Raw genomic sequence first — 27,688 nt, forward strand, 5'->3', positions numbered from 1 at the left:
TATATATATATATATATATATACATACATATAGACATACATACTGCATTGACTATGTTGTGTTATTGTTATGGTAAAAATATATGTTTTTGTTTCCAGGTTGAGACTGTTGCTCAGTTTGGTGTGGTATTTCTTCTTTTTGCTCTGGGACTTGAGTTTTCCTTGACAAAGGTTGGTTCTAAATGAAGAGTTATTTCTATGAATTTCACGTTTGAGTTTGTAAATATGGGATTCTTGGTTTTATGGATTTTGTAATAGCTATCATCCTGAGTTTAATATCTTGCAGTTAAGAATTGTTGGACCTGTTGCCGTGCTTGGAGGACTACTCCAGATCTTCATTCTTATGTTTTTGTGTGGTGTGGCTGCCTTGGTATGCCGTTGCTAGTCACTCATGCATCTTTCCTAATATTTGTGTGTCATAGCTATATTTATAGGTCTATTCCATTGTAGTTTGTAGTGGAGTCGTAGCACTTATATGAGTTATTTTCTGTATTTTAACTTATGAATTGTTTGGTGAACACAGTTATGTGGTGCAGAATTATCTGAGGGTGTTTTTGTTGGTTGCTTCTTATCGATGTCATCTACCGCTGTGGTAAAAATTCACTTTACGGAAATTGATGACTTTTTTCCTCTTAAATGCTTAGTGTTTTACTGTATTGTGCTATTCTTTTGTTGTTAGGTTTCAAAATTTTTGGTGGAAAGAAATAGCACCAATCTTTTACATGGTCAAGTTACAATTGGGACGCTCATTCTTCAGGTCTGTTTATGATTATTGCTATATTGATGCAATTATTTCCACCAGTATCAGATGCTTGTATGATATGTGGAAAAGTAATAGGATATTCAGAAAATTGTCTTAAACTCTAGACTCTATGTAGGTTAAGTAATAGGATATTCAGAAAATTGTCTTAAACTCTAGACTCTATGTAGGTTAAGTTATAGTAAGATGCAATGTTTGTTCATATAATGGTTACTTGATTATGTGCCTTTTGATACTTTATTCGCGTACCATGTTCAACCTGGTGATATTGTTTCGTTCTTGTGTTCTAACAAAGATGATGCTGAATGCCACCACCATCTTTGCTAGGTATTCAATTGCAATTACCCTCTAATATATCCCAACCTTCAAGCCAAAATAATTACAGGGAAAGATGCTTAATAGACCAAAAGGTATAGAATGATGAGATTCCACTATGGTGTTTGTTATGCAGATAAAGATGAAAACATGGGGTGCCTTTTAAGGCATATAAGTATATATATGTACTTGCTTGAAATAGAAATTCATGCACATGGTTGATGCATATTTTAAAGAGGAGCTACAAATTCCTTCTTTTACTATCCAATGATTCAAGTCCATGAACAGTGAAGTTAAGTGCTTCAATGACTTTCTTTAAATGTATTATAAGTAACGGGTAGCGATCATGTTCATTTTTAGGGATGGTGAGCATGGCCAGAACCTAACAACCTGACCTGAAATTTTTAAGGTTCATTAGATCTTAATCGGGTATGGGTTGTATTTGAGCCTACCCTATTAAAATGTTTGGTTCCAGACTTCCAGTTGCAAGCCTTTGATCCAAGTAATTTGGCTTGACATGTTAACTCAAGTCATTAAAAAAAAGAAGAAGAAATAAACAACACAAGAAAAGAGATGCAAAGATAATCAACTACAAGTAAAGGTTTAAATACAAGTCGCACTTGCTGCATCAACTCAAAAATAAACACCACTGCCCAACCTGTGTTGTAAATAGTGGTACAATAGCAGCCGCAATAGCAGTAGCAACCTACGCCCACACTGCTATGGTCGAAAGTGGTGATTTTTAGCGGCATCAGTGCTATTAGCTCAAAATAGCAGCCAATAGCGTATAAAAAGCGCTTCAAAGTGCTATACAACGATTTAAAATGCAAGTTATCGGGTTTGTATTGTACCTGAGCCAAACCTAACCCAAATTCTTGAGTAAATGAGTCTTTTCGTACCCGACCCGAACTCCACCCGTTTTTAATGTAAAACTCATTTCTTTTCCCGATCCTTTCTCTTTCCTCCCCGCCCTTGCTGTTCGAACCCAAAAAAACCCTAACTCACAATTGTGGCCACAGCCTCGTCGTCAAAGATTGTCGAAGCTCTACCACCACCTCGTTATCAAAGCTTTACTACCTCTAATCGTCCTCTGCCGTCGAAGCTCCACCTCTCTGTTCTTCATCGATGCTTTCTGGTCCTCTTTGTTCCTCGAGAAGCTCCTTTGTCTCCCCCAACTCTACATCCACCTCTCTTCGAAGCACCGCCACCTCTTCGAAGTTCTTCTATCTCATTTTGTACAATATTTTGTTAAGATTGTGTGATTGTTAACATGTATTACATGCATATGATCTCTATAAATCATCAAATATGCATTTGTTGATTTTTAAAGATATTTCTTGAATTTTTCTTATTTTTTGAATAATTGTATATATTTAAACTGCACCGCTTTTTGACTTTACGTTTTTATCGCTTATTGCCGCTAAGCCGAAAATAGCCTTAGTGGTGCCTTGCCGCTTCGCGCTATGTGCTCTGCTTCCCACAATCTGGAGCCCAACTAACCGACACTATTTTTATGTTTTCAGCTCAAAAAGTATATAGGACTATGCAAAGACAAACACCTAAAACATTAAGAATGTCAAATTGTCAATTCATAATGTACTTCCTTAAATCTCTCTTATCTCAGTCATTTGTCTGTGACCATTGCCTTCCCTTGTTTGCACTTCAAAAATTGGAGCCCTTGCCTAATGCTAACCATCCTCATTCCATAAAAATAGAGGATGCTTCATGATGGCCATCATGGCTAACCGAAAGATTCAAGAAGCACTGATGCTTAGATTAAGAATGATGACCTTGTTCCCACTCAAGAATGATAATCTAATCTGAAAATCAACTTATGCAAGGAGACATACTGTCTTTTTTATTTCAATAAATATTGATCATTCATTAATACCCACACGGTTTTTTTCTTTCAAAATTTAGTTATTTAATTAGAAATTTTGTTGATTGTGATTTTTTTAATTTGAGGCATGTAATGCATTGAATTTGATTTGTAAATAACAATGGAATATGCTGCAGAATTTGACATGTTTAAGATAACATTTTCACATGCATTGTCAGAACCCTATCGCATTTTTAAGTTTTATTTAATGTACATATTTAGCAAGGTTTTAAATATCGGTTATCGGGGATTTATCGGATGGTCAAAATCCTTAACAGATAGCGGAAATCGGGGATATATCGGGGATAAGTAGTATTTATTGGAGTGATATACCGGATGATGTATATATATAATATAATTACCAAAAAATATAATCTAACCATGTTTAATGAAATATAAACATACGAAAATATAAATAATCATGTTTAGAATTACTGACCAATTGTAGAAAGCGAAACTTGCATAAAAACTATAACTCGCCTATAAAGCTGATATTTTTAGCCTCTCTTATCGACCGATAACTTGCCGATAAACCCATAAAAATGATAACCGATTAAAAATCCTACTTATCCTAGCAGAAAGCTCTCAAATCCGATAACTCGGCGATAATATCGGATTATCGGCTGATATGTAAAACCATGATATTTAGGCTTGTTTTGCAAACATACATCATCTAATAATGGTATCTAAATATGGTTACTCTTCAGGATTGCGCAGTGGGTTTACTATTTGCTCTACTTCCAGTTTTGGGTGGCAGCAGTGGTGTTTTACGAGGAATTATGTCCATGGGAAAGTTGTAAGTGTCACTGCTTGAGTATTAGTTTACATACTAGTAACTATATACAACGAATCAGCTCCTAGAATTGGTGTTTCTCCTCACTGACTTTAATGTTTTCATTTGTTACCATTATTGCCTTACTGTTTCATGTCTGGCATCATTTATGTGCATCTCTCTTGAAATTAACCGAGTTTGATATTTATGTGGATGATGCTCGTACATAACTTGTTGGCAATTTTTTATTGACTAAACTTGGTTTCGAATGATTTTGTATAAATATTGCTCATTCAGGTTGTTGGTCTTGTCGACGTTCATAACTGCTGCATCTATATTATCTTGGTCCTTTGTTCCTCGCTTCTTGAAGCTTATGGTCCACTTATCAACTCAAGTAAGTGTTTACCTATCTTCCAAATTCATTGCTCGGAGCATATCCATTACAATTATTTAGGAAAAGCTGCACTTTTTGTTCTACCCCTATGTGTATCAAAATTTCAAAAAATGCAACATATGTCCTCAACAATTTATTGTACAATGAAATTAGTTAGAAAGACAAAATTGGAAAAATCTAAAAACATCCTAACTACCATCCACTACTTGATAAGGTACATTATATCACTTTCTTAATAATTTTTCTAAAACTGTGTTCATATTACTATTATTGATTATTAAGGTGTTAAAAATATTTGTTTACGCACAAGTTTACTATGTAATGCACACATCACGTGTATTTGTCAGATAATATTTTTGTAACATGAAAAATATAACAGTCACTGTCTCTTTAGATGAGATGTCCCCTATCATGAGTTCACTTTCACAGAAGTGTTCTAGTGACATGTTTCCTATTTTGACACGGTACTATAATCTTTTAGTTTCTTTTGCAAATTTTTATCATATTTGTCTTCTATTCTCTTCATTTCCTGTATTATCTTTGTTACACCTTTGGGTTGCATAGCATTAGCTGTGATAGAGCATTCTCTATATGACATTTATTAGTGTCTGATAGTCATGAGACATGTACTGCACATAGGAAGATTCCTGTATTTTATCTTCATGAGGACACTATTTACCATTGGATATCCATATCCATATTCAATTCTTTTTTTAAACAAATCCTTATCCATATCCAGTTCAATATTGAGTATAGGTATCCAATCAGATTAGGATTTTCGTATCCAAACCCACATCCGATTTAGATATGGATACAGATTGGGTCAGATATATCCAAAGTGTTTGCATCTCTACTTGTTAGCATGCGGGAGTGGATCCAATGTTTAGATGCTATTTGTTTCAAAGTCTAGATGGAACCAGGACAAGACATCATGATTCTTCAACAACTGTGAAGCAAACTAGTCGAGAATTTTTGGTAATGTAAGAAAAATATTGGTGTTGTTAAGAAATTTAATTAAACAATTATGAGTGACCCAATTTCTAATAGATCATTATCAATGATTTTGGAATCTATGTTAGTTGTGGTCAACTTAAAATTTATTGGCTTTTAAGTTAGCCACTTTACATCTTTTCAGATATATTGACTCAAACTTTAAAAAAAAATAAGAAAACATTATAACCGATTACTTATGAATATTTGTGGAGAGTATCCCATTAAATTGAATGTTGCGCTTTTATTTTGCTTGTTATGCTCTAATTTCTCCCTCAGAAACAGAATTTGAAATGGAGGAGGTTCTCCTCTGTTCGTTTCATATGAGATCAAATGTATTGGTAATTTTGGTCATTAACCGTCCTATATAACTAAAAGCTAGTGGAGTAAGAAAATTTTAAGATAGCTTAAAAATTATCCGACGCAGGATATCAAAGTATAAGTGATGTAAGGAAAATTTGAAGATCAAAACCGAATTTGGTTAAGGGTACTCATTCGATGGAAATACCAATTTAGATAGATAAATGTGTTAGGAAATTAGGACGTTTAGATTTAAATATTAAAGTTTAGCTTAAGTTAAATTCTAGAAATTTGATTTAAATTTCAATTCTAGGATAGAATTATTTAGATTTTAAATTTTAGTAGGGTTAGAAGTTTCTATTTAGGGGGGGTTATTGGTTGAGACAAATTGGGGCCAAGTGAGAAAATTGTTCCAATGGAACAATTTTACCCCTTTGGGATATTTTGAGTGAGGTAAAATAGGATAAAGTGGGATAATAGGATAATTTGAGCCTTTGATTTGACAATTCATGTGGGATAATTGATGATGTGGCACCTTATTAAAAAATAATTTTATCTATTAATTACTTCTAAATTAACTTATTCAATTGATTTAGTATATTATTTAGTATATTATTATAATATAAATATTATTTTACTTTATATTAAAATATAATATATTATACTATACTTACAAATTACTATTATTAATTATTATATTATATTATATTAGCATGCTATACTATATAATACTATATATAATAATTAATATAATATAATATCAATATATTTATTATTAAAATATTAATATATGTTTAATATATGTTATTAAATTGTATGTTATTAAAATATTAATATATGTTATATTTTATATCATGTCATATATTTATAATATAATTAGCATGTATTAGTTAAGTAATACAAAAATATTTTAAAATTATTCGAATTGTCTTCAAAGTGGAACAACATTGTTCCAATATGGAGGATGATGTAAATTTTTACTATTGGGACAAAATTTTTGTATATGAGTGGGGTAATTTTATCCCAAGTGGTGTAATTGTCTCACTAGTGTTCCAAAAAACCAATAACACAAAAAGGTATTATCCTTGTTCCATTGTCCTAATGAATAATACTTTGAAATAGAATCCCCATCCCCCAAAATGTCCCAACCAATAAACCCCCCCTTAGTATTTTAGTAGAGGTAGGAATTTAAACCCTTTGTATACGAGTGAACTTATCATCGTATCTGGAGACTGAGAAAATTTATCAGTAAAGTCGAGGTTTTTAGCATGTGAATTGCTATGGTGTGCATGTGATTGGCCAGGGCGTGAAGCCATCTTCTAGGTTTTATGTCTTTCTGTGAAACCTATCTAACCTAAGTTATCTTTTAATGTTCTTTATTTTATTGTTTTATCAATCCTAGCCTTCTTCTTTTTTCCAGAAATAATCTAAAAAAACCCTTTTCCTTTGTACAAAAGCTGAAGGCCTCACATGTTAACTAACAGTTAGATGTATTTGAGTGAATTCGATCCAAGTTCGATTTTGATGGTCGGTTTTAGAGCTGGAGCTAGGGTTTTTCCTCTTTGTTGTCTTAAGAGCTCCTAGGAGCGGAAAAGTCCCGCTTGATGATGTGTTTGCAGTTAATTAGGTTTTTTCCCTAGATTTAAAAAAAAAGCTAACAAGATGGATCTAAGTTTGAATTTGGGTCTTTCTTTAATTCTATTTTGCTGATGGCATCTAGGTTACTGTTTCTGCCCACTAAATCTTTTTTAGTGTTATCTGAAATCAAGAGCATCATAGAGATCAAAACTTCATTAGATCTTTATTGGTCTTGTCTTTTAACCCAAAGTTTTACTACCCACCTCCATATATACCCATACATCCAAGTACCCCATGTTACTTATTTATAAACCCAACTTGTGATATTCCCTCAAACTTTATATTGAGTTTTAGAAAAATTCTCAAATTCCAAAACCGTCCTTCCCCAAATTAACCCATCGCTTCTCTTTTTTTCTCTCTTCCTTTGTTTCACAAAACACTGATCTCAGAGAGCCGATCCCAAAATTCTAGGTGAAGTCAATCAGTAAAATTGACCAAAGCTGAGCAATATATATCACTTTATACGAAAGCATAGCTTTTTACGACCAAAGTATAACACATTATCGAGAGGTGTAGCTCTTTATGAATAAAGTGTATCTTTTTATCACTATGATATACCTCTTTGTTGATTTTGGGACTACATGTAGGAAATTAATAGTGAGTAGTATGCCGTCAAGAAAATTGATGGAAAAACAAAGGAAGCTTTAGTATCCATTTGACTAATTAACATAAAAATGTGAAAGTTTAACAACTATTAATTTTTAGCTGAGGAAAGTATAGCACTATATTTGAAAACATAGCTTCCTATCAGCAAAGTATAACACCATTCATAGGAGTCTAGCTCTCTACCGCTAACATGTATCTCTTCGTTGGCATGTGATAGATCTTTATTGGATCTAGAATTACGAAAAGAAATATTTAATGATTGAAAATAAAAATCACATTAAAACCAAATTAATGTTTTTTATGAGGAGAAATATTAATGGAGTAAAAGGATTTTTAAGGGAGATGAGAAATTAATGAAGGAAAGTGAGATTTTGAAGAAGATGAGTATACTAAATTGGGGTTTGGGGAGTGAGAGGAGCAGAGCATGAAAATAAATATCTTACATCGTCACCATTAATGCGAGGGGGAGGCATGATTGCTGTTTAGAAGAAGAGAGGAAATAGTTATTTTGGATTTTTTGGAAAGTACAATATAAAGTTTGAAGATATGCTATAGATTGAGTTCAGAAATAAGTCATACTGCATACTTTAGGTGTATGTATGTTTATGAAAGTGGGTGGGTTTTAAAATAAATGGGGGTAAAACTTTGGGTTAAAACACAAAAACCCTATATAACATACGGATATTTGGGTGTAAATTAATGACATATCAGAGGTGATTAATAAAATCATACTCTTGCATGACCCTCACATGAGAATACTCCCAGCATCTTTTAACAGAACATTAACATTTTAAAATTTAGGTCATTAAATTGAAACTTTTGTATACTTTGGGTTATTTAAGAGACATGTTTTTTTACAAGTGAGGTCACTAAAGTGAAAAAAACGTGAAATAATAGGCCATGTTGTGCAATTTACTAGTAAAAAAATAAAACTTGAAACATATAGATTGTATAAACCATTAATATCCAAGTCTTTTACACAAACATAATGGAAAAAGCTATTGAAACGCCATAGAATGATTAAGAGTGAATTTTTTATTATGATGACAACTGACTATACAATAATGTACTAAAGGCAGAGAGAAGTGCATTTTACACAACCTAGGTCGGTGGTGTAAGTATCTAAAGTGGTCGGTTTGATTACCTTGGAGATCACTTCTTTTCTTTTCAATTGGTTTTTAGAAGAGCTAGATGCTCTGCTGGCAGACATGTTTTGCTCCTCAAACTAGAGAATGTATCATGGAAGTAATATGCGGGTGTTATTTAAAATAGTTTAATAGATTTTGTGTGTGTAAATTATAACTCATAAAATTTGCTAAAATTAGAGATTTCAAGATAAATTCTAATTGCAAGTAAATCATAATATTTATCAACTTCCAAAATAATTAGTCAAAATTGACCACAAATTAAATTAGACCTTGCTAGACAAAGCGGAAATATTTTTACCTTGTGAACAAGGGTTAAAATTGAAGACGAAGTCGAGGGAGGGAACACAACAACAAGGAAGAGGAGGTTGATTTGATTGAGGTGGAACCAGAGATGGATGTGGTGGTGTACAGGAGTTGGAGGTGGTATTATAGTCGCTGAGGGGTTAAGAGGTGAGGTTGCAGTTAAGGATAGGGGGCTCGCAGGAGTCGAATGCGAAACCAGCAGGTTTGGTCGATGGTCGAAGATCAGAGGTGGAATCAGCGAGGTCGATGTCAGGGTGGAGTCTGCAACATTGAGGGCGTATTCGGAGTAGCTTTGTGGCGTTTGGGCGAGGGAGAAACTAGAGAGTGAGAATATGATAGAAATGGGTAGAAATGAGGTCAGGTTTTTTTATGTATGGTCAAAAAAGTACATAGGACTAGCAGTCTTGTGTGTTTTGGCCACAAATTCTTCCGTGGTGCTAGTAAAATACATGGGACTACTATTTCCACATGTTTGCAATAATTAAAAAAGAAAATGTTCGGGACTACTAGTCTTGTACGTTGAGAATTGTATTTAAAAAACCATAATTTGCGAGATACTAATTATATAGGACCGACAGTCTTTTGTTCTTAGAAATCGTAATTTTTAAAATCGACCTATTTTCAGTAGCCATGGTGACATGACAAAAAATTGGTCGATTTTCTAATTAAAACTTTTTGAAAAAAATTGTGTTAAGGCCTCAAATGACAAAAGTTAATGTGCTCAAGCTCCTTGTAGTTTCATCTTTGTATATAAACCCAAAATATGAGGCAATATTGTGTCTTAGCCCTTATTCCGCCACCAACTAAGCGCAGAGAGGGAAAAAAAATCATAAAACCTAAAAATACTCCTCCCTCATCCTTCCTCTCTCTCTTCTCTCTCCCGCCCTCTCATGGAGATTATAACCATAGTGAGATTTCTCCTCTATATTTCTCCTAACTCAACCTTCTCCTTAATTCCTCGTCCCCCATCTTCGTTGCCGGCGCTATTGCTAATTTTGTTGCTCATCCCTCCTCTCCTCTCCTAACCCTCATCTTAACCCTAACCTTCATGGTTGCTCCTCCCTCCATTCCTCCCTCTTAACTCTAAATCTAAACCTAATATTCTTCCTAAAACAGTCTCTCCCTCCTCCAACGTGCAAGATCTCATCTTTCCTCCATCGCCGCTGCACCCAATGCAAATTCTCACCCTGATCTAACTCCGAATCCGCCTCCAACTCCGCCAGTGTCTCCTCTATTGATCCCCCTTCCCCATCCATCACCACCGATATCAAGCACTTCCTCACTAAGTTCGACTGCAACGACGACGACAAGCTCTCCTCCAAACTCTCCACCATCTTCTCCTCCCTCGACCACCCTCTCTCCACCTTTAAACTCTCTTGTATTATGGCCAAGACCGACTCTGACGACGACGTATTCATGGATCATGATGGTTGCTCACCATTTATTTGATGAAATAACTCAAAAACTTTTGTTTTATGGAACACTATGATTGCTGGTTGAGTTATTTTGTTGTTAATGGACTCTTTTTGATTACTCATCTCTTTAGGGTTGACTCACTTGTAATTGGACTTAAGCGACCCAATCATTCGAAAGTTTCTTGAGAATGACTATATTGGTTCGTTGGGGCTAGGGTTATGAAGAAAGAAATTCCACATTTTTATCTTTATATTTACTGCTCTTTGTCCTTGCTTTCCTCTAATTGGATATGTCATATCTAGTTGATGTTTCTTTGAGGATGAACTTGGATTTGTTGCTAAGTTGAAGGATATACTGTTATTGAACTTCAAAATGAGCTTTGTTATTTGAGTCTTGTTGATTGATAATAATTTTTATTTGTGTTTGACTGTGTTGTATGGTAACTTTATTTGATGTAAGTTTATAGTATAACTGATAAATTTGCACAATATATGTTGTTGCCTGTTAAGTTTTGTTTTTATGTTATAAAGTTATGATTTTTTGGTAAGGAAGTGGACAAAGATGTTAGACCCTAGAGGGGGTGATTAGGGTCTTATGCTAATCTAATTCGATTTTATGCCAATTAAAACTAAGGGTCTTATGCTAATCTAATTCGATTTTATGCCAATTAAAACTAATTAACAAATTATTCTTGCAAGAGAGATATATAATATGTTACAAGCATTAACAAATTATTCTTGCAAGAGAGATATATAATATGTTACAAGCAAGAATAAGCAATATGAACAAATGTAAATATCCTAGCAATGAGATATACTATGTGATATATACAATGATATATAATCACAAGGGTAAACAATCTAAACTAGATAGTGGGTAATATAATCATCAAGTAATATACAAAGGCGATGAACATAAAATTAAGTGCGCCAATGCAATCACAAACAAACGATATGATTACGGAGTTCGGTCCCCACGACCTACATCTCCGCTCCTCTCCTCGAGGAGATCTTCACTATCACAACCGGGTTTTCTACGTTTACCTGAACAACGTTTACACCCCACAATACGATTTTCTAGTTTACCGAAAACTCTACAACTCACACACTCTTGCAATCCCACTCTACACCCTCTCAAGTGTTGGAACTAGAGTTGTCTCCCTTAAGTGTTCAGATACAACCTCTTTCTAGGTTCGTCAACCGACGTCACTCCTCTTGGGACGATCCCCGACTCTCGCCACACACTTCTCTTGGTGTACAAGTGTATTACAAAGTGATCCTCACAATAAGTACAATTATAATAAATAATTATTCTCTAATATGGATTAGAACATAATGAAAGCTCACACTCAATTATTACAACTCTTACTAACACAAATATATAATGTATGCAAATACAATAAGCTCAAGTGGGTGTGTAAACAATGAGTGAAATCAAATCAACTAAACTCAATATAAAACTAGCTTTAATAAAATGATAAACAAATAGATGTAAAGCTAGAAATAGAGTTTAGAAAACTTCTCAATAAATCAAGAGATAGAGAGAGAATAGTTAGATGCCCAAACACCAATAGATGATCTCCTCAAGCTATTGTGAAATTGATTTCACAAACTCAAACTTTCAAATGCTTAAAAGCTTCTTAAACAAACTTAAACCCTTGTTTAAAACTCTTTAAAATTATTTTAAAAACATTTTTTTATAGAAGAGCTGAAGGTAATGGATTATTTATACCTACTCAAAATTTCAGCAAAAACCCAAAACAAAAGACCAAAAAGCCTAAGAAAAAACAGCTCAGAAACTAGCCGTTGGAACTCAACGATCAATTCGGCGGTCGACCGTGGAAAACTCGCGTTCGACCGCGAGCAGCAAAAAGGTCAGGGTATGACTCTGGACAATAGACGGTCGATCGTGATGGTCGACCGCGAAACTCTCTAGACTGCATCCGATCGACCACCACGGTCGATCGCGAGCCACCAAAACATAATCTGAGTCTCTGGACTCATGAGCGGTCGACCGTGGCGGTCGACCTCAAACAGACACATGAATTGACATGTGTGAAAACTGTTTTCTGATTTTAAAACTCTGTTTAAAAATATCAAACAAATTCCAAAAAATATAAAATTTTAGAAAATGATTGTAGACATGATAATACACATGCTACAAAAACTGGTTTTCAAAAAGGACCTCCCAAATGAAAAATATCATTATTTTATAAAATAATCCAAAACATGAAAATATGAACATATGAGTTGATATTTTAGCTTAACCATGTTTTAATAATACAAAATGGTTTTATAGACTTGAAGAAAGATGTAAACTATTGTTATGAAGTCTATAAACAATGAATATAGTATTTTATCAAAATACACATATAATGCACTAAAACATGATTTCATTGAACTAAATAAAATTGATATTGATGAAATTATATATATGCATATAAGTATGAAACAAAAAATATATTTTTAATTGTATTCAATTGTTTCATAGTAAAACTTAAAAACTATCAAACCAAAACATATATGTATAAAACTTAAAAACTATCAAACCAAAACATATATGTATATATATATATAACTATATATATACGAAACCAAAGCGTGTATGCGTGTATATGATTGAGCTTAAAATACTAACACACATAATATAAAACCTAAAACTAAATTTACCCAAGCTTGTGATTTTCAACGAAGCTCTATCTTGGTGTACTTACGGATGAAGCTTGAACTTGGATCTTGAACTTGAATTACGTAGGCTTCATACCATAATTCCGCCAACCTCCATTGGATATGATCAAAAATACACAATTCCATCCAACCTTCAACTCGTTGTTTGCGTAGAATAAATACGAAAACACAAACACTAGACAAACAATATTAGAAGTAAATTGTTTGTTAAACATCATCAAAATAAGAAGACCAACAATCTCTTCCTTTTTGATGATAACAAATAATTTACAAAAAGGATATATGCATGAAAAGAAATGAATATATAATATTATAATTATCATACATATAAACAAAAAGAATATACTCATAATATTTCTTCCCTTTGACAATATAAAAAAGGGGAAACCAACAAGAAAGAAGAGAGCGAAAGCTTCCTCTATCAATATGCATAAGTGAGTATAAAAACAATATAGAGATTGCTTCCCTTATCAAAATGTCATAAAGAATATATGAAATGAAGGCAAAGGCAATCATATGTGAGTAAGCATAGATGAATATGCTAAATATCACTCACATACTACAAGATAAGGAGAACACATGAATGTACCATTGAGATAATGTATCTCAAAACATAAACATAAAAATCATGTATAAAAATAAATTTATGAAATCAAAAGAAAAGGAACATGAAATCATGCTAAAAGTTTTCAAATGAAAACAAATTAACCAAATGAAATCATAAATCAAATTTTAAGCCAAAAAAAAGATGTTTGATCAATAAAGAAAGTTTTCTTTGAAGAACTTGATCAAACCACTCATAGAATACATTATAAAGCATATTTGCAATTTGAATCATCTATTTGTGCTATATAATGAATTCAAAGTAACAAATCAACACAATTTTTGATAAAATACAAGAGGTAATAATATATCAAGCTTTTAAGCTTGTTCCAACCCATATAAGCATTTTAGCACCCGGTAAACAAGATTTGGGAATAAACACCCAATAAACCCGGGGGGTATATAAACACAAATCTCTTATCAAAATCAAAACTAATAATCATGAAAACAAAAGATTTGCTAAAAGAAAAATTATTTTCATAACCAAAAGATTTTTAAACATAATTTTCAAAACCAAGAAAAAAAAGAAAAACACTAAAAATACTTGGTTTAAAAATTAAATTTGTTTTGGTACCCAAGAATTCTTGGTACCAAAAGGTTTAGGGACATGACTCCTATCATTTAAGCTCAAAGTCATAGGGTTATGAACCCTCTTTGACATATGTGGTGCACTAACACGGTCAAAACAATATTTACTCAAATGGCCCTTCCGATTGTAATTTGTGCAATGAAAGAGATCCATTTGTTTTTGTGGACCTTTAGCTCGTGCACGAGAATCATTTGCAAATAAAGATTGTCTTTTAAAATTATTTTACAAATGAGAAATATTCTTAAACAATGGTCTATTTGGAAACATATTGTAACTTAAAAGCTTTTTACATATCATAACAAAAGTTTGCAAGATGTCCAAACCTACCACAAACATCACATTTAAAAACATATGGTCTACTAGAAACATTTGGCAAATAAGATTTTTTTTCAAATCAAAACAATAATCGGCCAAATGACCAAAACGACCACAATGATCACATCTATACACATGAGCATGCTTATGATGAACAATGGGTGCATGTGTGTGTACATGTGATGAAAAAACTTGATGATATGCACAAAGAGCATTAACATTTTTATGTTTGTGTGCATCATAGCAAAATTTAGCTATATGGCCTTTACGGCAGCATATAGAGCACTTGTAAGCTTTGCTATATATGTGTGCATAATGAGTAGATGATGACTTGTTTGCACTAGACTTGGCACACATATTCCTAAGCTTCTTATGGTTATCAATGCATATTCTCAAAGTTGAATCTAAAGATGAAATACGTTTATTCACAAGATTCAAATCTTCATTATTAGGTATATATGCACTTTTATTAGAAGTAGAATATAAATAGTCAATTATAAAAGAAGCAGTATCATTTTTTATGTTCTCTACTTCTAACATGGCATTATCTCTTTCATGAGTTAAAATAGCAAAGTTTGAAATTAAAGAATCATGATCCAATTTTAATTTATCATTCTTTTCTTTGAGGATCACATTCTCATTAGAAATAATATCAAACTTAGAAGCTAACCACTCATGATCGGATTTCAAATCTTCATTCTTTCTTTTTAAGTTAATAAAATCTTTATGCAATTTGTTATAGGCATGCAATAATTTTTTACTAGCACAAGCAAGTTCATCACTAGATAAATCATTATCGGGTTCTAACTCGCAAACCTCACTAGGGTTATCGTCTAGTGTCCGTGTGCATGATGCTCCATATGAACTTGAAGTTGGATCCTCTAAAGCTTGTCGGATCGCCTCCAAGTCCCCTTGATGTGCTTCAATAAATTTTCATAAGGTGTAAGCACTATCAAAATGAACAAACTTGTTAGACAGATAAATCAAAAGCATTTAGCAAATATTATAACAAAATCTTATTCATAGTAAATAATCTTTTATCATTTTTACACCACTTGGACTTCTCCAAAGTGGGCACAATATAAGCATCATCTATAATTTTTTATAAATCAAAATGTTTAGATTTAACAAATAGCTTAAATCTAACACATCATTGGGCATAGGAGAAATTATCTAAACAAGGAGCAACATTCATGGCATAACCTAAACAAGGTGCACCGTGCATATCCATAATGTATATATGTGCAAGCAAGATACAAAAATCTTAAAATTGGATTAGCACAAAAAAATAACTTAGATCTTTAACTCAAGGCGATTAGACCTTAAATCAAAGAGCATCAAGCTCTGATACCAATTGTTAGATCCTAGATGGTGGTTGATTAGGGTCTTATGTTAATCTAATATGATTTTATGCCAATTAAAACTAATTAACAAATTATTCTTACAAGAGAGATATACAATAATTTACAAGCAAGAATAAGCAATATGAACAAATATAAATATCCTAGCAATGAGATATATTATGGGAGATATGCAAGGATATATAATCACAAGGGTAAACAATCTAAACTAGATAGTGGGTAATATAATCAAGTAATATACAAAGGCGATGAACATAAAATTAAGTGCGCCAATGCAATCACAAACAAACGATATGATTACGGAGTTCGGTCCCCACGATCTACGTCTCCGCTCCTCACCTCGAGGAGATCTTCACTATCACAATCGGGTTTTTTACGTTTACCCGAACAACGTTTACACCTCATAATATGGTTTTCTAGTTTACCGAAAACTCTACAACTCACACACTCTTACAATCCCACTCTACATCCTCTCAAGTGTTGGAACTAGACGTGTCTCCCTTACGTGTTCGGATACAACCTCTTTCTAGGTTCGTCAATCGACGTCACTCCTCTTGGGACGATCCCCGACTCTCGCCACACACTTTTCTTGGTGTACAAGTGTATTACAAAGTGATCCTTATAATAAGTGCAATTACAATAAATAATTGTTCTCTAATATGGATGAGAACATAATGAAAGCTCACACTTAATTATTACAACTCTTACTAACACAAATATATAATGTATGCAAATACAATAAGCTCAAGTGGGTGTGTGTAAACAATGAGTGAAATCAAATCAACTAAACTCAATATAAAACTAGCTTTAATAAAATGATAATCAAATAAATAGATGTAAAGCTAGAAATAGAGTTTAGATAACTTCTCAATAGATCAAGAGGTAGAGGGAGAATAGTTGGATGTCCAAATACCAATAGATGATCTTCTCAAGCTCTTGTGAAATTGATTTCACAAACTCAAACTTCCAAATGCTTAAAAGCTTCTTAAACAAACTTAAACCAAACTTAAACCATTGTTTAAAACTTTTTAAACTTGTTTTAAAAACACACTCTTTTTTATAGAAGAGCTGAAGGCAATGAGGTATTTATACCCACTCAAAACTTCAGTAAAAATCCAAAACAAAAGACCAAAAACCCTAAGAAAAAACAGCTCAGAAACTAGCCGTTGGAACCCAACGGTCAATTCGGCGGTCGATCGTGGAAAACTCGCAGTCGACCGCGAGCAGCAAAAAGGCCAGGGTATGGCTTATAAAAGGGGAAACCAACAAGAAAGAAGAGAGCGAAAATCCTTTCTATCAATATGCATAAGTGAGTATAAAAACAATTAGAGATTGCTTCCCTTCATCAAATGTCATAAAGAATATATTGAAATGAAGGCAAAGGCAATCATATGTGAGTAAGCATAGATGAATATGCTAAATATCACTCACATACTACAAGATAAGGAGAACACATGAATGCTACCATTGAGATAATGTATCTCAAAACATAAACATAAAAATCATGTATAAAAATAAATTTATGAAATCAAAAGAAAAGGAACATGAAATCATGCTAAAAGTTTCAAATTGAAACAAATTAACAAATGAAATCACTAAATCAAATAAATTTTAAGCCAAAAAAAAGATGTTTGATCAATAAAGAAAGTTTTCTTTGCAAAGAACTTGATCAAACCACTCATAGAATACATTATAAAGCATATTTTGCAATTTGAATCATCTATTTGTGCTATATAATGAAATTCAAAGTAACAAATCAACACAATTTTTGATAAATACAAGAGGTAATAATATATCAAGCTTTTAAGCTGTGTTCCAACCCATATAAAGCATTTTAGCACCCGGTAAACAAGATTTGGGAATAAACACCCAAATAAACCCGGCGCGCGGTATATAAACACAAATCTCTTATCAAAATCAAAACTAATAATTCATGAAAACAAAAAATTTGCTAAAAGAAAAATATTTCATAACCAAAAGATTTTAAACATAATTTTCAAACCAAGAAAAAAAAGAAAAACACTAAAAATACTTGTTTAAAAATTAAATTTGTTTTGGCTACCCAAGAATTCTTGGTACCAAAAGGTTTAGGGACATGAGTCCTATCATTTAAGCTCAAAGTCATAGGGTTATGAACCCTCTTTGACATTATGTGCCGTGCACTACACGGGTCAAAACAATATTTTACTCAAATGGCCCTTCCGATTGTAATTGTGTGCAATGAAAGAGATCCATTTGTTTTTGTGCGACCTTGTAGCTCGTGCACGGAGAATCATTTGCAAATAAAGTATGTCTTTTAAAATTATTTTACAAATCGAGAAATATTCTTAAACAATGGTCTTTTGGAACATATTGTAACTTAAAAAGCTTTTACATATCATAACAAAAGTTTGCAAGATGTCCACAACCTACCACAAACATCACATTAAAAACATATGGTCTACTAGAAACATTTGGCAAATAAGATTTTTTTTGCAAATCAAAACAATATCGGCCAAATGACCCAAAGACGAGCCTGAGTCTCTAGACTCATGGGCGGTGGATCGTGGCGGTCGACCGCAAACAGACACATGAATTGACAGGTTTGAAAACTATTTTTTGATGTTAAAACCCTGTTTAAAAATATCAAACAAATTCTAAAAAATGTAAAACTTTTGAAAATGATTGTAGACATGATAATACACATGCTACAAAAATTGGTTTTCAAAAAAGACTTTCCAAATGAAAAATATCATTATTTTGTAAAATAGTCCAAAACTTAAAAATGTGAACATGAGTTTTGACATTTTAGCTTAACCATGTTTTGAAACAATACAAAATGATTTTACAGACTTGATGAAAGATGTAAACTATTGTTATGAAGTCTATAAATAATGAATATAGTATTTTATCAAAATACACATATAATGCACTAAAACATGATTTAATTGAACTAAATAAAATTGATATTGATGAAATCATATATATGCATATAAGTATGAAACAAGAAATGTATTTTTAATTGTATTTAATTGTTTCATAGTAAAACTTGAAAACTATCAAACTAAAACATATATGTATATATATAAGTATATATATACGAAACCAAAATGTATATGTGTGTAAATGATTGAGCTTAAAGTACTAACACATATAATATAAAACCTAAAACTAAATTTACCCAAGCTTGTGATCTTCAACGAAGTTCTATCTTGGTACACTTACGGATAAAGCTTGAACTTGGATTTTGAACTTGAATTACGTAGGCTTTATACCACAATTCCGTCAACCTCCATTGGATATGATCGTGAATGCGTAATTCCATCTAACCTCCAACTTGTTGTTTGTCTAGAATAAATACGAAAACACAAACACTAGACAAACAACATTAGAAGTAAATTGTTTGTTAAACATCATCAAAACAAGAAGGCCAACTAAAGAAACCCTAGGAAAGTGGAAAAGGAAAATAAATGAAAGGGCATATAATATTGTTATCAGCTACTCTCTAAAGAACTGAGCAAATACATTCTTTCTTATAATTAGGTAAAATATATGTTTTTATGATTTTTCTGTAAGGTTACCTTATTCCCTATTAAGGCTAAGTCATTTCCTGTTAAAGTTACCACATTTCTGTTAAGGTTAAGTAATTTCCTATTGAGTTAAGTCATTTTCTATTAAGGATACCACATTTCGTGTTAATTCTAAGTAATTTTCTGTGAAGTTTAAGTCATTTCGTGTGAAATTTAAGTCATTTCGTTTTTAGTCTTTAAGTCATTTCTTGTTATGAATATGTTGTATGTTATAAGTTGCGATTGTTAGGGAAGGAAGTGGACAAAAAAACTCGAAAAAGCAGCAAGGTATCCATGATATTTTCTTTATATTTTGTTTGTGCATAATCTAATACCATCATAGTCTAAGAAACCATATCTCTCTTTAGCATTTCATCAAACACTTTATAAGCAATCTCCAAACCGCCACATATCATATACCCTTTTACAAACTAGTCTTAAGAAAATAAATTTCACTCATTCATTTCAATCAATTAAAAATAAACTAGCAAGATCCAATCTACCACTAAGAAGTAAAAGTACAGATAATCCAATCATGAGATTTGTTTGAGAGAAATGATTGAGGGGAGAGAAGAGGAGGTCGTAGATGGTTTTAAAGGGCTGATCTCAGCCATCATGCGGGAGAGTTTAGAGAAGAGGGGTTGGTCGAGGGAGGAGAAGATGGCGGTGAGCTCAGAGTAGATCTTGTTGTCATCACTAGAGCTCGGAGTTGGAGATCTTATCGTCGTCACTAGAGTCAAACTAGTTGAAGATGCGCTCGAGGTCGGTGGTGGCGGATGGGGAGGTGGGATAGGGAGACGGTGGGGTGGAAGGGCGTGCTTGAGGTCGGTAATGACGGAGGGGGAGGCGGGATAGGGAGACAGCAAGATTGGAGGAGGAGAGGAGGAAGAGGGAGAGAGCAGGAAGGTTAGGGCTACGTTAGGAGAGAGGAAGAATAGAGGATGAGAGGAGGGAGGAGCAATCTTGAACGTTAGGGTTAGGAGAGAGCAGAGGAGGTAGGAGAAACAAAGTTAGCTACCGCGCTGACAACGATGTAGGGGAGGAGGATTTAGGAAGAGAGTTTAGTTGGGAGGAGAGGAAAAATCTCACTTGGTTCTGATCTTCATGAGAGAGAAATCTGCCAAATTTATGATAGGAGGGTAGTTTAGGGATTGAGAGAAATACAATATACACAATATATATTGCTAAGTTGGAAGGGTTGAATCATATTTTTTGGGTTTTTTTGGTAATGTATTAAATGTCGGATGTCGGGTTTATGTCGGACGGTTAAAATCCATATCGGAGAGCAAAAATCGGGGATATATCGGGGGGATATGGACTAAATATCGGATTATCATATCGGGTGGTGCGCATATGTATAATATCATGTTCTAAATGCAATCTATGGACTAAATATCGGATTATCATATCGGGTGGTGCGCATATGTATAATATCATGTTCTAAATGCAATCTAAGCATTCCTAAATTCAATTTAAGCATAGGTGGTGCGCATATGTATAATATCATGTTCTAAATGCAATCTAAGCATTCCTAAATTCAATTTAAGCATATTTTATAAATTTTATAGTCTAAACATATAAAAAAATAAATAATATATGATGTTTTATGGTCACTAATTGATTGTAGAAATTTGATTCTCGATTGCGTCTTGAAACCATTTGGGTGTTTAACCTACAAACTACAAAGTAAGAAAACATTTTTAGTAAACATAGAATAGCATATAAAGAATGAAGCAAGTAACATATAATATATGGAATGAAAATCAACAATATAATTTTTATGCAATCATAATCCACAAGATTCATATACATAAAGAAATATAAGTAAATCAAAACAAACAAGTTTTTAAAGCTACAAATAGTTCATAATTGTTTAACATCCATAGAGCAAATCCAGAATAACATAAAAGCAAAGATACCTAGAAACAATCTTCATTGGCATTGAAAGTAGGATTATCCTCCTCATTTGACTCCGTGAATAATGCATCAATCTCTTCCTCCTTATCATCTTCCATCGGCTCCTTTCCCTTTGATGAAGATGATCCTGATTTCTTCTTTCTTTTATATATTTGCAACCTTCCATTCTTTCTCTTTCTTAGGTTAGCTCCCGAAATATCTCCAACTTGCCTAAAAGTCAAATACTCTCCCGGAGAAACTTTACATCTTCACTATTATTCCCCTCACCTAACAACTATTCGGAGACCTTTTCCTCATCATCGTAGGCGGATAAAGGATCTCTATCTACAACAACATCCTTGTTCTTCAACTTTGCATTGAACATGACAAAGACCAGGTCATGAAGTTTTTTTATGAGTTAGTCTATTTCTCTTCTTCGTATGAATCTACAAAATAAAATCATGAATTAACATAAAAAACTAGTCATCAAATGCTACAATACAACCCACAAGATGATTAAAATTTACGAAACAATATTACCATCTAAAATATACTCTAATTTCTTTCACAAGCTGAGGAGCGAATTGTCAAGCCCAAAATCTTCATTGTCATCTTCCTCAACTCAGGAGTATCTTTTCCGTAAAGCCTCCTCCAAGTAATTAATCAATTCATAATTAAAAAAATTTAGCAACTTATAAATTTAGAAAAGAAGTCAATGAATTAATTTGAATGAAAATATAAACTAACCTGGACAATCATCCTTAGTAGCTTTTCGCCTTGCAAATTGATCCCCAAATAACCCTAGGCGTTCTTGGTAATTAGGTATTTGATCTCCAATCTTTGTGAGAGTCGCATGGTCATTAGGATAGAGTCTATGCATATACTCCAGCAAGACTTTTTCTTTCGTCACCTTCAATCTTCGTGTAAGCTAGGTAATAGAAATAAGGATTCAAAAAGTAGCCTGCTTTATGTAGCGTTCCACTTTCTTCTTAAATCTCGGGTGAATCATTTCAATATGAGATTGTCCTTCTCATCATCCCTATGGGCCACTTTCAACTCCTCCATAGCCACCAATATGTCTCCATATATAAATCTCATAGAATCGATTTTATCACCATCAGCTCTTCGAAGGACCTTCACTCGAGGAGTGAATACTTTGAGGCAAAGTCTATATTATCCCAAAACTTGTTGCTAGCAATTATCTTTGTAACCTACAATCATACAAAGAATTCAACAATCAATGAAAAATAAATTATCAAATGAATAAAATGGATACAATTAAAATATATCTTTTTGCCATGATATTCTTGAAAGACTACAATTTGTCCATTGGTCAGAGAAACATTTGCCTCATCACTTTCTTGTGATCCCTTAACGACTGTAGAGCACTGTTTTAAATATCGGCCGATAATCGATATTATCGGCCGAGTTATCAGATTTGGGAGCTATCCGCTAGGATAAATTGGATTTTTAATCGGTTATCGTTTTTGTAGGTTTATCGGCGGGATTTGGGAGCTATCCGCTAGGATAAATTGGATTTTTAATCGGTTATCGTTTTTGTAGGTTTATCGGCGATTTATCGGCTTTATCGGCAAGGATAAATTGGATTTTTAATCGGTTATCGTTTTTGTAGGTTTATCGGCGATTTATCGGCTTTATCGGCATTTATCGGCCGATAAGTAAGACTTTTATTGGGATTATCGGGATTATTGGCCCATTTTGACTAACATTATATTTTTTCAAGACTATGATGCAAGTTTCGCTTTCTATAATTTGTTAATGATTCTAAACATGATTTATATTTTGGTATGTTTATATTTTATTAAGCATGATTAGATTATATTTTTTAATTGTTATATTATATTTTATTAAGCATGATTAGATTATATTTTTTAATTGTTATATTATATATACACATCATCCAGTATATCACTCCGATAAATACTACTTATCCCCGATATATCCCCGATTTCCGCTATCCGGTAAGGATTTTGACCGTCCGATAAATCCCCGATAACCGATATTTAAAACCTTTCTGTAGAGAAAGGAACACTGTAGCAAATCTCGTAATCCTCGGTCTCACAAGATCACCCTTAGTGAACTCCTTAAATAATTAAATAGGCTTGATATGATTATATAAAAATACTGATACTCCTTATAAAATGACATTACGAATGAGTTTTATCTTAGCTATATCGCACAACATCAAGTTCAATATGTGTGCAGCACAAGTCGTCCAAAATATATTTGCCTCTTCTCCAACAACTTAGAGGCCGACATATTGTTTGAAGCTCCGTTAGTGACAATCTGCAACACATTTGCCCCCCTTATATGATCAATAGTCTTGTCTACAAAGTCACAAATATATTGAGCATTGTGCTTATCGGCCGATGCATCATATGAAGACAAAAAAACAAACCCTCCTAGCAGAATGTACAACTATGTTCATGATGCTTCTAGACTTTCAATCACTCCAAGCATCGGTCATTAGGGAACAACCATTTGACAACACAAGTCGTTTTAAAGTTCTCAACAATCTCCTTTGTCTCCTCCACCTTTTTTCGTATATATGTCTCACTCAATTCATACATCAGTGGAGCTTGTAAATGACTTCCAAACAAGCCAATGGTTTGTAGCATTTGATGGAAAGAGGGAAGTGTGGCGGTATGAAATAGAATGTTGGCTTCATAGAACCATTTGGAGATGTATCGCAATACATCCTCGCTTTTCTTATTTTTAAGCTTGGAGTCCATTGTCGGTGTTTCCCCTTCGCTACTATTAGGGCAATCTCCTTGGGAGAATGAGCAGCGAAGGAGTCCATTGATCTAACTACCTTGTAGGAGGATGACGAGCTTCTTTGACTACTCAATGAGTTATGCTCCTCATCCTTCCCAATATGCACCCCACTCAAAAGTTATGCATATTTTATCTCCTCATCCTTGCTCTTCTTTGCATTCTCTATAATTTCAGAAACTTTTACCTTAACATCATTGAGAACTTTCACACACTTCCCCTCTTTCCGGCTAGGTGTTGTTTGAATCAGCTAAACCCGCTATTAAGGACTTGAGTGTAATAATTACATCTAACTTTTGTTTGTGTCAGAACTAACTCTCTCCCAATATAGCCAACATGGATCTTTACCGCCCTGTTTTGGTGTTGTTGGAGGTTTAGTAGATCCTTGTTCTTTTGACGACATGATCCTACAATAATTAACAAGACGACAAATATGGATGTAGACAACCAGTTACATGTATATATTTAAATCAATTGCATATTTTAAATTGACAAATTAAATAAGTATGCATTATTCAAAGCTTATTAAAATACCAACTACTAAGTCCATTATTCAAAGCTTATTAAAATGATGAAATCTTCAAACAGTTATTGACTAAGTATTCCTATGCATTAGAATTCAAACAATAATGAAATCTCCTAAAAGTAAAACATAGGGTAATAATTTCAGCTCTCAATTGCTTGGGCTGATTTCAATCTAATTTGAGCAACTTGGTACGCATTCAAGAGAGGCAGCAACTTGGTATGAATTTGAATTTGTTGCATGACAATTCTATAATTCAATTACTAACTTAAAACCAATTTTATTTGACAGGGAAGGCTTACCTTGTTGATTTTGAGAGCCAGAAAAATGATTCAAGAGGTAGGCCTTTTTGCTCAGTACAAATTGCAAAGGGAAAAAAAATCATTGACGTAGAGAGAGACTCAGAGAGAGAGAATGAGAGAGAAAGAGAGAAGAGTCAGAGACTCAGATACTCATCTGAGGCTGAGGGAAGCTCGAAACTTGGCTTCCTATGTCGTAGGGGAGAGGAACAGGAAGGCGGCGATGGCCGTGGGTGGGTTCTGACATCGCAGGGAAGAGAGAGAGAGAGGATGACGTGGCGATGGATTCTGAACTCACATGGATGAGAACGAGAGAAACGAAGAAGCGGTGAAGGCTGATGGGTTCCCAAGTTGCAGCGACGCAGCCCTAGTCTTTTTCAATTTTAATCTATCGGGTTCATAAGGAAACCCTTATTAACTGCAGAACAGGTCAAATGGGGTTGGATTTTCATCACTAAATCCAAACAGTTTTTTTCAAAAAAAGGTCATATCAGACGATTTTTCAAAGCTGAAAAATCAGTCGATATGCGCGATATAGCCCCGATATATCCGACTTGGTCCTGAAAAATGACATACGACTTGAAATTGTCCAAATCGTATCGCTCGAGCCCTCAAACCGACATTGCCCGACAAGTCGGCCGACATTTAAAACATTAGTTTTTTGGGTTTTTACACATGGGAGAAAGGTTGACGGGGTTGCTCATATCGACTTGGATTTGGGGCATGCTCACAATTTTCCTAAACTTTTTTGGTTGATGTCAAGTAATTCAATTTCAAATTTGTTCAAAAATATCTCCTATAAAAACAAATCCGCCGAACCCTCTATTTCTCTATTATTGCAATCTCTTCTAATTCTAGAAAAGATCAAAAAGATAAAAATCAAAGCCTTAACTCTTTTTCTATTTCATATACCCAAAGCCAGTTACATCACCAAAGATTGAACCCAAAGCCAGTTACATCACCAAAAATAAAAGCCTTCATCTGTTTCGTTATGTTGAACCCAAAATTCATTGATTTTCTTATTTAATTTTTGGGTCTGAATTATGTTTCGCATCAATAAGAAAGAGTTATATCAAAATTAGTAAATAAAAATTTCAACTTCAAGTAATTAGAATGTGGTATTATTGCATGTGATAGAATTATACATGCCTTTCCCTCCAAAAGTTCTTTAAAAAAAATCACGCTCATTTACTTGTAAATGTTACATGTACATAATCATTAAGTACATGATATACATGTACATAATCATTAAGTCCATTATCATGTGACTCATTGCCAAAAGAAAACTGTCATGTTCACCAATTAGATAAACTACTGGGTTGTAGTCTTTCATATGTAAAGAATTATATTATTGATTCTAGCTGCTCTGGCTGATGTCAACCAGGACATCAGTTAAATGACCAGAGTAGATCTCATGTGTAGAATAGGTTCCACCTCAGTGCCTATCCACTCAGTTTGATGGTTATGAGATAGGTTGTTTATTGCATATGATGAATTCTTTTATTTGACGTAAATTTGATGGATGATTTTCATGGTGTGAAATGAGGATCTATGTCATCCTCAAATTTTATGTAGTTTAAAAAGGGTCTGGATTATTGTTCTTTTTTATGCTTCTCCAATGGTTCACAAAGATTTCTTTTTTTGGAATTTACTCCTTAAACTTGTTCCTCTAAAAACCATTGAAGGAGGGTTTTTATAAAAAAAAATCCGATGCCGAACCATTGATATTGTGTTTCTTCAAAGGAAAGGAGAGCAATTGCAATGTCATATTGGTTCGAACAACCTAATTTGTTAATAAAGTGGTGCATCAGTGCAGCTCTTTGTGTGCTTTCCTATTCCTTCTAGTTGACCTTGTTTAAACATGAATAAGTATGTGAGTGTTCGAGGAAATTTCGTGCTTGAATGCTCTTGTAATAGCCTCAAATGTTGTTGCTAATCCATTTGTTGGATCATTTTTGAATGATATGAGAATGATGAGATGAATTCTTATTGTACTATGGGGACTTAAAGCTTTTGACTTGTTGCTGTGTTGTCGATGATGCTTGTCTTATTGATGCTTAACTAAAATTACTAAATTATATTTGTTGGCAATCTCATCTCTATCAGTGTTTTGCCCTTGTAGATTCACATATTTGTTTATGCACTAAGTGTACTTCTATTGTTCTGTTCCCTTCTATTGTTAATGTTTCTATGTCTTATTTTTATAAGATTTTTTATATTAATTATACTTTTGGTTAAACTTGCAGACGAATGAACTCTATCAGTTAGCGGCAGTAGCTTTTTGCTTAATGTTGGCATGGGTTAGTGAATGCGTACTCTTTTTTATTCATATCCAAGAAAAAGATAGTTTTGCTTCTTAGAGATACAGGTATTCTATACCATGTTGCTATTGAGTTGTACACATACAATTTCTATGATTTGCAGCTTAACATTAATTTAGATTAAGCATCTCCAGTAAGCATTATGACTTAGATGAAAATTGGTCAGATAGTCTATGAAACCACTAAAGCTTGGACACATTATGATTTATGATAATTGAAGGGATTAGAAATAG

General features: G+C 33.4%; 1 protein-coding gene across 2 annotated transcripts in view; it reads left to right on the forward strand.

Annotated features, from left to right (window-relative positions):
* LOC109837919 (K(+) efflux antiporter 5-like) overlaps window positions 1-27,688 on the forward strand; it is a 64,010-nt gene that overhangs the window by 21,029 nt on the left and 15,293 nt on the right. For both annotated transcript variants that reach the window (XM_020406302.1, XM_020406303.1), the window contains exons 8-14: window positions 99-170; window positions 286-369; window positions 523-591; window positions 679-756; window positions 3,661-3,749; window positions 4,023-4,119; window positions 27,381-27,434. In XM_020406302.1, coding sequence (XP_020261891.1) covers window positions 99-170; window positions 286-369; window positions 523-591; window positions 679-756; window positions 3,661-3,749; window positions 4,023-4,119; window positions 27,381-27,434 — 543 coding nt within the window. The remainder of the gene's footprint in view (window positions 1-98; window positions 171-285; window positions 370-522; window positions 592-678; window positions 757-3,660; window positions 3,750-4,022; window positions 4,120-27,380; window positions 27,435-27,688) is intronic.

This window comes from Asparagus officinalis, chromosome 4 (genome assembly GCF_001876935.1).
Source record: "Asparagus officinalis chromosome 4, Aspof.V1, whole genome shotgun sequence".
In the NCBI taxonomy this organism is placed as follows: Eukaryota; Viridiplantae; Streptophyta; class Magnoliopsida; order Asparagales; family Asparagaceae; genus Asparagus; species Asparagus officinalis.